General features: G+C 41.7%; 1 protein-coding gene across 2 annotated transcripts in view; it reads left to right on the top strand.

The window, feature by feature from the left end:
* The window catches only part of ADSS2 (adenylosuccinate synthase 2), a 36,211-nt gene extending 30,362 nt beyond the window's left edge, over positions 1 to 5,849 (top strand). For both annotated transcript variants that reach the window (XM_075412640.1, XM_075412641.1), the window contains 2 exons: positions 4,141 to 4,290; positions 5,068 to 5,849. In XM_075412640.1, coding sequence (XP_075268755.1) covers positions 4,141 to 4,290; positions 5,068 to 5,120 — 203 coding nt within the window. In that variant the 3' untranslated portion in view covers positions 5,121 to 5,849. The remainder of the gene's footprint in view (positions 1 to 4,140; positions 4,291 to 5,067) is intronic.
* Positions 5,850 to 12,944: the final 7,095 nt, after the last annotated feature.

The raw sequence follows: 12,944 nt of genomic DNA, 5'->3' as shown, positions 1-12,944 counted from the left end.
GTCACTTCAGTGATCGTTTTTACCTGAAAAATGTATCTGCATTGTTAAAATATTCAAATATCACAAAACATTGTTTTCATGGATAATGCATCTTTCTCAGTTTGCTATAATAGAGGTACTCCGGAAAAAGGAAGAACATTAACCAGTACTAAAGACTGGGCTTTCTGATTTTCTAATGTGCGCAGATGCCTATTTCAATTCTGATTGCTGCCTCAGGGTTTGAGGTTGGTCACAGGTTGCAATTTTTCATATGATATTATCAGCAGAGAACTTTTTGTGGGTGAGGAGATGAACTGTAGTCGTCAGATACAACTCACAGCAGTATTTACATAGTATAAAGATGTAATTATGTATAAAGGAATAAGTGATGATCTGCCAGTAGTCCCTGAAAATAGCACATATCTGTTAGGGAAATTCATAAGGAATTAGTAAAAAAATCTTGTGTTCCTCTGTGTGCTTGGGGGAGTTCTCTACTTGATTTGTCCTCCAGTATCTTCAAATAAAAGTGCCAGTTACGATCTGAATGCATACTGAATGACTGGCATGCACTTTTACTCAGGAAATTTAGTACTCATCTTGCACTAAACCAGGGAATGCTTTTCCCTCTTTAAGACTCGGATATTGCCTGAGTGATACCCTTATCAAAATATTAAGTAAATTTCCGTGTACTTTAGATAGCCTTTGAACATAATGGAGATTGCACGTTTGAATCGAGAGCTGCTTAGCAAATGCTTCATCTGTAGCCCTGTCATCTAATCTGGGAGCTGTTTAGACTGTCTTGTGCTCAAGCCAGGAGGACCTTCTTTCGCAGTCCATCATTAAAGATGACATAAATAGGTGGCCATGTTTTCCAGTACTAAGACTTCACTGATTACTTTTTTTCCTCCCATTCATTGTGTCTCGGATGGAACCAGAACCTTGTTACAAGTCCTGAGGGCAGACTTTGCTCCCTGTATATACCCAGGTAACAGGTAGCTGACCTTTGGTCATAGCAGCACAATGTGGCTCACCTGCCTAGCTGTATTTTTCTTTACTCTATGAACAATTAAGAATTCTGGTAGAAATTTAGTAGAAGCTGTTGTCTTTGCTGTTGATATGCTGTCTTCCTTAAGTGTCAGGAAGGAGTCTGAGCTGAACTTCTGGTAAGTTGGAAGATGCTGTCTCTCACAGTGCCTCTGTGTTCCACACCTCTCTCGTTGCTATACTCCTCAACATTTGGCAGCATTTTCAGCACATATGCTGCAGGTTACTTACTACCGCTGCCCCTGGCATAAAAAACAAAAGGTATCTTTCTTCCCACTTTGTGTTCTGCGGACCATTAGGTTATTTCTGATGTCTACAACACTGCATGCTGTGCACTTGTGTGTGTGTGTATATATATATATTTTTTTTTTTAAACTTGCCACTTTGACATTTTGAATGTAATTTAGAAGCGAACTAGTCTGGGAATCTCTTGCTGGCAGGGTATTTCTCTCTTTCTCCCCTCCCTACCCTCCCACTCTCGTGGAGATGGTAGTGATTTACCCTTCTTGTGAAATAACTGTCTCTAAATTAGAAGCACGCACAGTGCCCACCATCTCAGGAAAACATGCCATATTTCATATATTGTTCCTTTTTCCAGCTGGATCAGAGAATCTTATGAGTCTCACTAAGGTTTTTTAGCTTAGATTTCTGTGGACATTTCATAATCTCCTGTTAAGAAAGAACTAAAAATGTCTCGTAAATTTACAGCTGACTTCAGTTGGTATCATTGAGGCTGTAGTCTTCTGCTATGGAGCTGGCCAGTATCTCCTGTTCTGTTCAGTCATAGGAGTTTATGAAAGAAAGCTAGAGCTCCCTGCTGGCTCTGACCTGATCAGTTTAAAGGGAAGGTGAAAGCCATGGTCTCGTCCTGCTAGTGCCTCCTGTCCAAGTTCAGGCCTCAGTTGATCTCAGCTCAGACAGATACAAACTCTAGCTCAGGAGACTTTGAAAACACAGATCCTTAGGACATTGGGAGGTTATTGTGGAGAAGCTTTACTTCATGCTTGCTCTTTTTTCTTGTGCTCTTTCCTGAGGTCTCTACTGTAGATTAAAGATCTAAGACACTGTGCTAGATGCATGTAGGTCTGACCTATATTACTGTTTTTATGTCCAGTTTCTGGAAGTTGCTGCAGGATCATTCTGTTACAATCATGCAAAGATGCCAAATTTCAGCTATTATTGTTGAGTTGGAAGTAACATCACACCATTGCCTCTCCAAATTTTAGTACCAGACTACCAGATATCATTAAATCTGCTCTCTCTATAATATAATTCAGCTGTTAATAAGGAATATTTCAGAAAGCCTGAAAGATAAATCCCCTAAGGGAAGAGCTGAGACAAATCTAGGTGGTGACTACTTGTGTTACTACACTGAGCTCAGTTTATGGCTTGTCTTCACCACACATCATCTTTTATCGTACCTGCTGGAACAAACTGAGACAATCGTTTGAAACATAAAGAAATTTATCTCTTCTTTTTCTTCCTCCTTTTTGGGGAAGTAAGGAATTGAACTAATACAGAGTAATGGAAGACTGTAGACAAGATTAGACGATTCAATTCTGAGTGCTTTCAGCTTGCTCCCAGCTAGCCTCATCAGAGAGGCTTCAAAGTAAAAATGCCTGTGGATCTCCAAGATTAGGCATTCAGTCACTTTGCCTCTTCAGAAAGAGTGAGGCTAGCATCTTGTTCTAGACCATCTGCAATGCCCAGAGATTAGTTTGTAGCTTTCCACTTTGAATACAGCTGTTCTGTTTTACAGATCGCCTGGATGGCAGACACCATCTCAGTTGTTACTGCTGATGACATTAAAGAAAGTGCTTATTCTTGGCCTCTGCAACCCGGCATCCTTAATGTGCCTGTTTGTCCCAATTGATTCAGGATCATTTGCCTTAACCTGTGAACACCTCAGTCCAAAAATTGTGCATTTCTTCACTGTTCTAGGCTTTGAAGTTGGTAGAGCGTAGTCCTACTTCACCCTTACTCAAAAAGTCTAGTTCGTAAAGGCTGTCCTTACAGCATTGCTACTATTAAACTTGTCCCTGCACCAGGACAAATTGTTCAGTATGCTCAGCTCGAGTTTGTTGGCTACACACATGCTGGAGGAGATTAGCTATGTTGGTTTTGTGTTGGCATCTCTACTGTGCCTCTTGCACCTAAAGCCCTTTCCCAGGTCGACTAGCTGTCTTTGCAGGAGTGACTTGATCTGAGACATGGAGCCTGCATAAACATTAATTACAGTGCCTTTGGCAGAACCCTGTCTCTTTCAGGAAGGCAGGAATGCCTGACACCTCCCATTCTTTTTTTTATCAATGTGTTTTGACCATTTTCAGGCTTAAGGCTTTTGTTTCACTGCCCAGTGTCGTTCCAAGACTAATGTTCAGGTAGTTACTGGAATGATTCAATTCCAGAACAATGTGTTTAGCATCTTTTCCAGTACTTGAAATACTTGAGTACAGGATTCAGAGTTAACGGACAACATTGTAGTAAGTTAGTAACTAAAGGACAAAATGGAATATACTCGTTGCTTCTGTTCTGAGAAGGAATTGGAACAGTTACTGTTCATACATCATGTGGGACTCTGCACTGGTTGACAGATTCGTTGCAGAGTTTGGGGCAAAGGGTCAGCGGGCAGCAGAAGTCTGTTAGGTATAAACTACATCTTATGACTATGTTTAGCAAAACGGACACTCCTATGCCATTTTAAAATATGTTTTAACTGCCTGATACTTACAAGCTGGTGTCTGATTTTGCTTTCATGTCACTGAATTGCCTCGTGAGGGGGGAGTTGGATCTTGGTATTCATAAAAAAAAAAAAAATCAACATTTTGGGGAATGATTTTTCCTGAAAAGTTGTTTTCTGAACTGAAAAGATGGTGGTTTAAGCAAAATATGTGAATGTGACTGAGTACTGGAATTCTTGAAGTCTAAATCCTGATAGTTACTGGATTTTTTTTTATCTCTGCGTATGTTAACAAAAAAGGACACTTCAGCACCTTCAGTTTATGAGTAAACCTCCTTGTATAAGAAAAGAATAAAAAGCTTTACAGTTATGTGTTTAGAAGTAGAGAATATATAAACTTTGTAGACGTAATATTTTTGTTCCTGTTTGCTTCTCAGCCAACCAGGAAGTCTTAAATAAAGTAGAGGTTCAGTATGAGACACTCCCGGGATGGGATACGGACATATCAAATGCAAGGACGTTTGATGAGCTGCCAGTAAATGCACAGAATTACGTTCGCTTTATAGAAATGGAGTTGGGTGTTCCTGGTGAGTAAAACAGATTTTATTTTTATTTTTTAATGTTTTGGTTTTTTTTCTGCTCCATGAAACCTGTCTTGTACTTTGCCTTCATGAGCATTCAAAATACTGAAAACTAGTTTGTAGCTGTGCTTGTTCTGATGTACCCGGTGATACTTGTAATTATTGTTTTACTTCTTTTTATTGATCTGTTTAGCTGTTGAATTGAAAATTTTCTAAAGTTTTACTATGCATTCTTTCTTTGGCTTATACTACAGTTTGTGTTCAACTGAGACTCTTACAACTTGCTTAAGTGATTTTCGGATTGATTGTAATAGAGGTTTAGTTCTGCTGCTATTATAAAGTCAGTGGGATTACTGGTGTATTGATGTGATTAAATATATGTGACAGTAAGAGCTCCTAAACTAGTAAATTTCTCTTATGCTCCCTAATAAAGATGATCCTGTGGTTCCATCCACAGCTGGGAATTAGGAGATGATGCAAATCCTCACTTTTCTGACAGTTGCTATGTATCTTTTTTCCTATGATCTGGAAAACTGATTTGTTTATTATGGCAGCTCAAGACTCTTCCTGCTTTTCTAAGTTACCAATGCATTCTTGCTTAGAGAACAATAAACACAGTTATCATTTCTTAATGTACTAATACTATATGCTGTGCTTTTCTTCAGACTATGGTACTTAAGATCTTAAGCGCTTAAGAAGATAAGTTTGTATCTTATCTTAAGATACAATCCGATCTTGCTGTGTATTACTTTTATAACAAAAGTTTGCTTTTCTCTCCTGCAGTTAAATGGATTGGAGTAGGGAAATCCAGGGAATCAATGATCCAGCTGTTTTAAAGATTTCAGATGCATGGAAGAAAGCACACTCCTCAAAAGACTGCTCATTCTTAAATGCATTAGTAGCCCGCAAAGCAAAGATGTTGGAAAGATACAGATTTTTTTTTGCATGGAAAGAAATGCTAGAGTTGATACCCTCAAATCAATCGCTACTCCTGAAAGAGACTTTATCATGAACCTGTATCAGTTCTTGTTCAACTGCAGTTTCCAGGATGTTTGTCATTGTTCAAGGTGCCATCAGATTTTTTTTTTCTTTTCTAATACTTACTTCATCATGTAATTCCTGTTTGAAAATCTAAGGTAGCATTACTTTCATGACTGTTTATTATCCTCTCTCTGCTTTTGGCGGTGTTACTTCCCTGAAATTTTAGACAGTAAAAATAATGCAGTTTTGCACAGATAGTTTTACATCCTCATTATTTGTATTCCTAAAGCTGTTGTATTCTTAATGGCTGCTCTTGTGAGTGATTAAAGAGGGGAATTCTGATTTTATAATGCTATAAATGCTGTCTAAATTATTGTGTGATCTGTTTTTTTAAAAAAAGATGTGATGCCAAGTTGTTAAGAATGTCCAGTTTTTTTTAGCTGTGTAACACAGAAAACTTACTCTTTGTAACCCACAGAGGACACTCAAGTGTTTAGCAGGAAGTGTGCCCAGAAAGTTAGAAGACTGATATTGTAAAAAGTTCATTTGCAATGATTAAAGAACCGTTCTGATTTTGAGTTAAATGTTTTATAATGTTACTCCTTTTTTTTAACCCTGCACTTCTCCACTTTCAAGGCGCATATCTCAAACTGTTTCCCTAATTAAATGAGGTTATATTTGTATTAGGTGAGAAGTCTAACATTCTGATGCCCTTCTGAATTCCTTTCTACATAGCCAATAGAAGATCTTTCTCTGGAGAACTGGCAAAGCACAGACACTTTTGTAATTATAAATTGAAGATGCTTTAGAAATAACATTTAAAGTATTCAACGTATTTGCTTTAGATGTAGGGAAAATAACAAGTATTCACCTCATGACTTCTGACATATTTTGGCTTATTAGTGTTGGGAAATGTTCTAGAATTATTTTAATTTACAACCATTATTATATATTCCAAATAATCTGATTTCTTTTGGCAACGACCCAATAGTTACATATTCCCTTTCCAGATTTTTTGTGAATGACTTTGTTTTTAAAAACCATACTATGGTATTCATGTGCTTCCTTTTCACTTCAAATAAAACTTCCTTTGTTTCCTAAAAACAAGTTTGTGTCAAGGTGGGGCAGTAGTTGTTGACTTAGTTTAGCAGATTTTGGCTATGCAGGTGAATATAAGAAACTTTTAATGCAAAATAAAAAATACGAGGCCTTTGAAATGATGTCTTGGGTAACCAGATGTTGCCTGAAATGGACTAGATGTGTTGGATTGATGCTGTGGATTGATGCTGCTGTTGAGGTGTTCAGCACAATGTTTATGTTCTCGATTGGCATAAAATAAAATTGCTTGTAAGGGGAGGAGCAGCAGGGTTGAAGGATAAAACTAATGATATTTAAGGAGCATTCTTCTATTGACTTGTTTGCATGTGACAGAGCAGTTAACAGGGTGTGTATTTTACTTCTGTAATATGTGGAAAGAGGAGGATACCACAGAATGCTGGAGAATTTGGCAGATACATTGAGACACCTTTGTATCAGCATTGCAAGTAAAGATCATTCTCCTCAGCATTAAAAAAACAAACAAGTGGGGGCCTACCTGGTTCGAGCAGCGAGTAAATAAATGAGGGCATGCTTTCCTTCTACAGTGAGTGAATAAATGAGGACTTACTATGTAGTTGTGTTTCGCTTCTGCCAAGGAGAGACCTTCAAGTTCAAGACATATTCCAGTTCTTCCACTGCTGTTAACTCCCCTGTACAAACTACCCTTGCTTTTCAGTGGAGGAATTCATATTCCCAGATGCAGCAGGATTGCTAAGCAATATAGCTGTAGCCTGAAATGATGCAAAGGATTTGTGCAGTTAAAGAAACAAAACAGAATTGGCTTGGATGCAAGAGTGATTTATCTTCTTTTGATTTCTTTGAAGTTCGGCTGAGATTTTTCTTTGATTTTTCCACTCAAGTGCAGGCCTGGAAAGTTGAAAACATCCTCCTACCAGTACTAGTCCAGGTAATACATGGTCCAGGATCTGTTGGTGTATATTTACTCTCATAACCTGGAACGAAGAATTTTTTCTCTTTAAATTCAGATGGCTACGCCTGGGATCTGTAACACTTATTAGGTTGTCTCTGAATGCCAGGTGTTGCCTGAGCTTTGCTAGAGTGAATTCTTGAACTGGTGCACACACACTTTCCTGGTGTCACAGAATGGTTATAGAGCGGTTATATTCTACCAAATCCTCCCTTCCCCAGTGCTACTCATTTGTGCGTGTGGGGAAATGGGCTGGGCTGTGTTGTCACCAGCCTGAATGTTGGGGAAACAAATGTTAACGTGTTATGGAGATTGTTTCGATGCCCTGCTCTTGAAACGGTGCTGTGTTCAGCTGTGGAAGCAAGGACAAGGACAGCAACAGCCTAATACTCTGCCACCAGCAGCGAGTTTAGCAGGGGCAAAGTTACAGTCTTTGAAGGCGCTTGTGGTTTCTTCCTCTAGCCAAAATTCACCATTCGGCTTTTTCCCCCCCCTTCGTTAGTCAGGAGCCCTTTAGGCCTGAAGGAATTGCCACACTCATCGGCAAAAGGCTTTTGGCTGTCTGTCCCGGGGTAGTAGTAAGATGTAATGAAGGAAACCCCTTTGTACTTCGATGACAAGCACGTGTTTCTTGGGCCCTTCCCATATACTCCCTTCCTCTGTGAAGCCTCTTCTGTTGCTGGCGTGTGAGGGGAGAGGACGGCAGCGTAGGGGAGCACTGGAAGTGGAGTTTTCTCCAAGTGTCCTGGTAATGGGATGCCTTCAGGAGGCACGGATACCTGTTGGAGCTGACAAGGCTGGTGACAGACAAGGTATTTTGATCTCGTGCCGTTCTTGCTGGCACTGAAATATTTACGAGGTTGACTCTTGGGCTTGTGTGTTACGGCAGCGTTTAATAGCCCTGACGTCCCTGCGCTTTAGCGAGCCTCCTTTACTAACCGGGGGGAGGGGAGGGACCCTTTCCATTTGTATGCTAAGTGTAATCGGGTTTTGGAGTGTAGCTCATGGACAAAACCTTCAGATGAAGTGGCAGACATAATGTTGATGTAAAGCACGACAGCTGCTTTCGTCTGTCATCATCCTGGAAAGGGACTGTCTAACAGAAGATGAAGGTTTCCTTTTGCTGTCACGGCCAGCTCGCTGAATGAGACACAGTCGGAGGTTTGGCTGGTTGAGAAAAAGTAAAGGGCAAAGGAGCTGGGAGTGAAGATAAGGGACAACTCAGTCGGGTGATTTTTCTCCTGCCCATTCTCTTCCTCGTCTCTGAAACAGTGAAACTTCTCAAACCTGGTGGTGCAGTGATGAAGCACGCTTCTCGGTGCAAGGCAGCTCTGCCTGCTTCAGGCAGCCTGCTGTGCGCACACGCACGCAGATGGTGCCTTGCTGGCCGAGACTTAGACCTGTACACCGCTCGTTCTTGTTCCGAGTGTTACGACTCGTTTGACGTGCCATCTTTAAAACACCTGGCAACAAATGCACCGTCAAATATCTTCCATTCACTTGAAGCAGACAGTGTGGAGTTAAATCCGAGTGTTCTTCGCTGCCACTTTAGAACTATGAAGTGTGCATTAGCAACGTATTTTCTTACGCTCTGTTCGTTTCGGTGATGAATCAATTTGTGCATACATGCAGGTACTTACTCTTCAGCTCTGCCGATAGACACTGCTGGCATCACCTACAGTGTGTTTGAGTAACTGTTTTTAGATAACGATCTGCACAACTACAAATAGTTTGTCTTGTTCACTGGTTGCCTTCTGCATATTGCAGAGGGAACTGTGGGACACCCGCGTGCTGGTAGTGGAGAGAGGGCATGGCTTTGGGGTCAGGTGGCAGCTCCATTCTGGGAAAACTGAGATGCCTGTTCCCTTTTTGCTCCATGTAGTTTAGGACGAGTTTGCTTACAGCAGAGCAAACCTCCCTGGTTCATCTGCCGTGCCGCTCTCGATGGGAAGAACAGCACGGGTTGCTGACTTGTGTTGAGATGCAGCAAGTCAACTGCTGCTTTGTGTGGAGTTTGATCCACTGCAGTCGCTGGTGGTCTTTTTCATTATTTATTTTTATTCTTTTTATTTTTTATTTTTATTATTTTTATTTTTTCATTATTTTTATTCTACTTCCTGAGAGCTGAATTGTCCAAGTCAGGTTCGAATGGAGTTTCAGCTTCATAGTTTACTGGAGCTGGCTGCAGTTTACTGAAAGGTCTAGGCAAAAAGCATAAATCATTCTGTAATCTCATGCTGACATATGGTATGTAAATACCATGATCCACCCAAAGGGTAGCCAGCATTATAAATGTACTTTCTAATCTCCTGCTGAAATGAGCACTCAGTATAATGCAGCTGTAATCTAATAGATATTAACAGCCTGAGAATGTACAGTAAGACCTTAATAATTCAGTATTGTTCGACTGGCTCCATCTGACTTGTAATTAGCACGATGAGGGCTGTGCCTTTTGCAGTTGAGCAGCTAACTTCATCAGTTTAATGTTACTAGAAGTTTAAAACCATGACTTCCTGACAGGAATAGCCTATGACATTATAATTTTTTTTTAATTAAAGATATTTTGAATTGATGTGCAATACAACAAATTTTCATAAGGGGTGTAGAAAACCCCCAGCATTTTTTTTTTTTTTACAACAATTTCCATTCTAGATTCTTATATACGTAACACATGCAGGTCATGCAGCACTCCTGGTATGGCCAAAAACTTTTGGATGTAGTTTTGGTTTACTCTGCCCAGATTCTCTTGTTCCTCTTCCAGGCCGAAGTCAGAAACCATGATGAGGAGTTGTTGCAACGTTGCCCACAATGGGCAGAAAAGGGGAAGGGTTACTCCACAGGTCTTAGGGTTTTACCTCGACGCACAGGCCTACCCTGGAGCTCCTCCGCGTGCACGTGCCTTGTGGACCCCTCCTAGTTGCCCCGGATAGAACCCACAGCCGTCCTTTCCAGGGCGAACAACGGATCTGGTGGAGCAGGGAAACAGAAGGTAGTGATGGTTACGAGCAGGTGACTGGAGAGGGGGGATCCCACCCACCCAGGCTATGGAAGAGCAATTGTTTTAGGTGGCAGTTACGGACAAGAAATGTTTTTGTCCCAGTACAGGGTTTACAAGCGAAGAAGGGCTAACAAGGGACATGGCTAGCAAGGCAAAATCTTGCATCTTTTGAAGGAATGTGAGTTTGTGCAGGTGAGTGCACCTTTTGTTTTGGTTTGTTTTCAAATTTAAGAAATAAAAGCTGGGCAGACTCCTTGCCCCCTGCCTCCAGTACCCTTCTGAAATGCTTGGAGTCTGGAGCGTGTTTCTTACACAGCCGCTAGCCTGGCCTGTGGGCGTGGGGTGTGCTGTGTGTTCCCAGACGCTTACCCTGTGGGCAGGGTGGGTGCAGGCTCTGTGAACTCCCTTAGTTTCTTTGCGCAGTACGAGATGCCAAGTTCCTACAAACGATGTAAAATGTCTTTCTTTTTTTGTTAAGGAGTTGCTGGTGGACCTAAAAGAACTTGCTTACACGACTTGAAGGTAATAATCTCCATTTTGGTAGCAAAACGTGCTGTGGAATGGCATACCTGTTAGGAATCCCCCAGGCAGAAAAGAACCAGTGTATGCACATAAAAGTAAAGGTTCTACGAAACATTCAAACTTGCAGAGACATGGTGGGAGTTTCTAGAATCAGTTGCACAATATGAGTGGCAGGTCTTAGAGTAGAATCATAGAATGGTTTGGGTTGGAAGGGACCTTGAAGAGCATCTGGTTCCAACCCCCCTGCCATGGGCAGGGACACCTTTCACCAGACCTGGTTGCTCAAAGCTCCATCCAACCTGGCCTTGAACACTGCCAGGGAGGGGGCAGCCACAGCTTCTCTGGGCAACCTGTACCAGGGCCTCACCACCCTCCTGGTGAAGAATTTATTCCTAATCTCTAATCTAAATCTGCCCTCTTTTAGTATACAGCCATTCCCCCTTGTCCTATCACTACATACCCTTGTGAAAAGCCCCTCTCCATAGAAACAAATGCAGGAACCAGCTCGCTTCTTTAAACGGTATTTTATAATTCAGGACAACAGCGTGCTGTTCTTGTGACTCAAAGCAGAATTTTTTTGCAGACTGATTCATTACATCAGCGGGTCTGATGGTCTGCTCGTTTGTCACAATTAAGTAGTAATTTATTCTACCTCCTGAGGAATGAAATGTGGCTGCTGCGCGTAAAACACTGACTCACCAGTATTTGGAAAACAAAGCAAATGTTTTCTGTATCTTGTTGCTCATCAAGAGTCGGTGAGTTATGTTTTGGCCACTCCATGGCAACTACTTCAGTGGAGCGTGCATTAATATTACCGCTCCAGGAGCTTGATGTTAGACTCGATTCTCACCAGAGAGCTTAGTCAGACTATTGTTTTGAATAGTATCATGACACAGCTGTCTTAGGAATTCCTTGGATATATCCACAGCTCGATTTCTTTTTTTCTAAAACTAAGGCCGTTGCATCTTCCACTTAGTTGTAGAGCGCGATGTAAAAACTCCTTATCCTATTCAGTCTACAAAAGAATGTATTTTCATGCTTTAGATAATTTCAGTCAATCTTGGAAAATGTAGCTATAAAACATACAAAAGTGACAACTCCAACACTCACACACAATATGAGCTGTTGAGAATCACTGTTATATTTACCAACATTTCCATATCCCTGTCAGCCAGTTCTGCACAACTGTTGTCCTCATCATAGTCAGCAGCACCAACAGAGATTCCTCTCCTCTCCCCGGGGGTGATTCTTCCTCTCCTGTTTTACCCTTAGCCTGGCATCAGCAGGAAGCCTTCCTCATCCGTCGTCTTCGGGAAACGGGGGACACCCCATCTTCCTTCCTCCAGTGGGAACTGTGTGTTCAGGTGGCCGACCCAGCTACTGGAGACAGTGCCGGCAGCGGCTGCGTCCTAGCACAGCACTGACAAGCTTTGCTCCAAACCTTGGCTTGCTCAGTTGCCTCCTGGCGTATGCTTCATGGGCCCTCGTGTCAGAATTTATCTTCCATCCCAGATACACCCAGGAATATTTTTTAAATTTGCATTTGAATCCCTAGCTTCCAGTTTTCTCTTGTAACTTTACACATAAAACTTTAGTTATAAGTCTTGGAAGCTTTGGAGACCTGAAGTATTAAAAAACTCATCGTGCTGTGAACTAAAGTGGCTTTGGCCTTAACAGACAAGGGACATAAAACCCCGTAGGAAGGAGAGAGCCTGAGGCAGGGGTTAAATTGCTCACGTAGGGGCCTGCAGGGAGCCTGTGGCAGACCAGGGAGAGCAGTGCGTCCAGATGCTACGGCCACGCAGTTAAAATTGCAGGGCCAGCTGTGATCTACCTGCTCGTGCTAAGCAATAATCATCCATTAAAAAACAGCTTAATCTTCTTGTTGAAGTTTATCAAGCTTAACAGACTGAAAAAGGATTCTTTTTCTGTGATGAAACCCATTCCGCTTTTGAAAACTGAGGAAGCCCGTGCCAATCAAGTTTATTTAAGCGGTATTTCTGCTCACAGGCCAGGTGAACACTGAGGCTGCAACGTGAGCTTGCCTTTCCCCGCTCACACAGCGGGGTTACAGGCTTGGGTGAACGACGGAATGAGGAGTGGGAGAGCAGAGCTTGCAGGCACAGCCGTGGG

Source organism: Opisthocomus hoazin, chromosome 2 (genome assembly GCF_030867145.1).
Source record: "Opisthocomus hoazin isolate bOpiHoa1 chromosome 2, bOpiHoa1.hap1, whole genome shotgun sequence".
Taxonomy (NCBI): domain Eukaryota; kingdom Metazoa; phylum Chordata; class Aves; order Opisthocomiformes; family Opisthocomidae; genus Opisthocomus; species Opisthocomus hoazin.
Note: the sequence above shows the minus strand (reverse complement) of the source record. Positions and strands in the feature narration are given on the sequence as shown.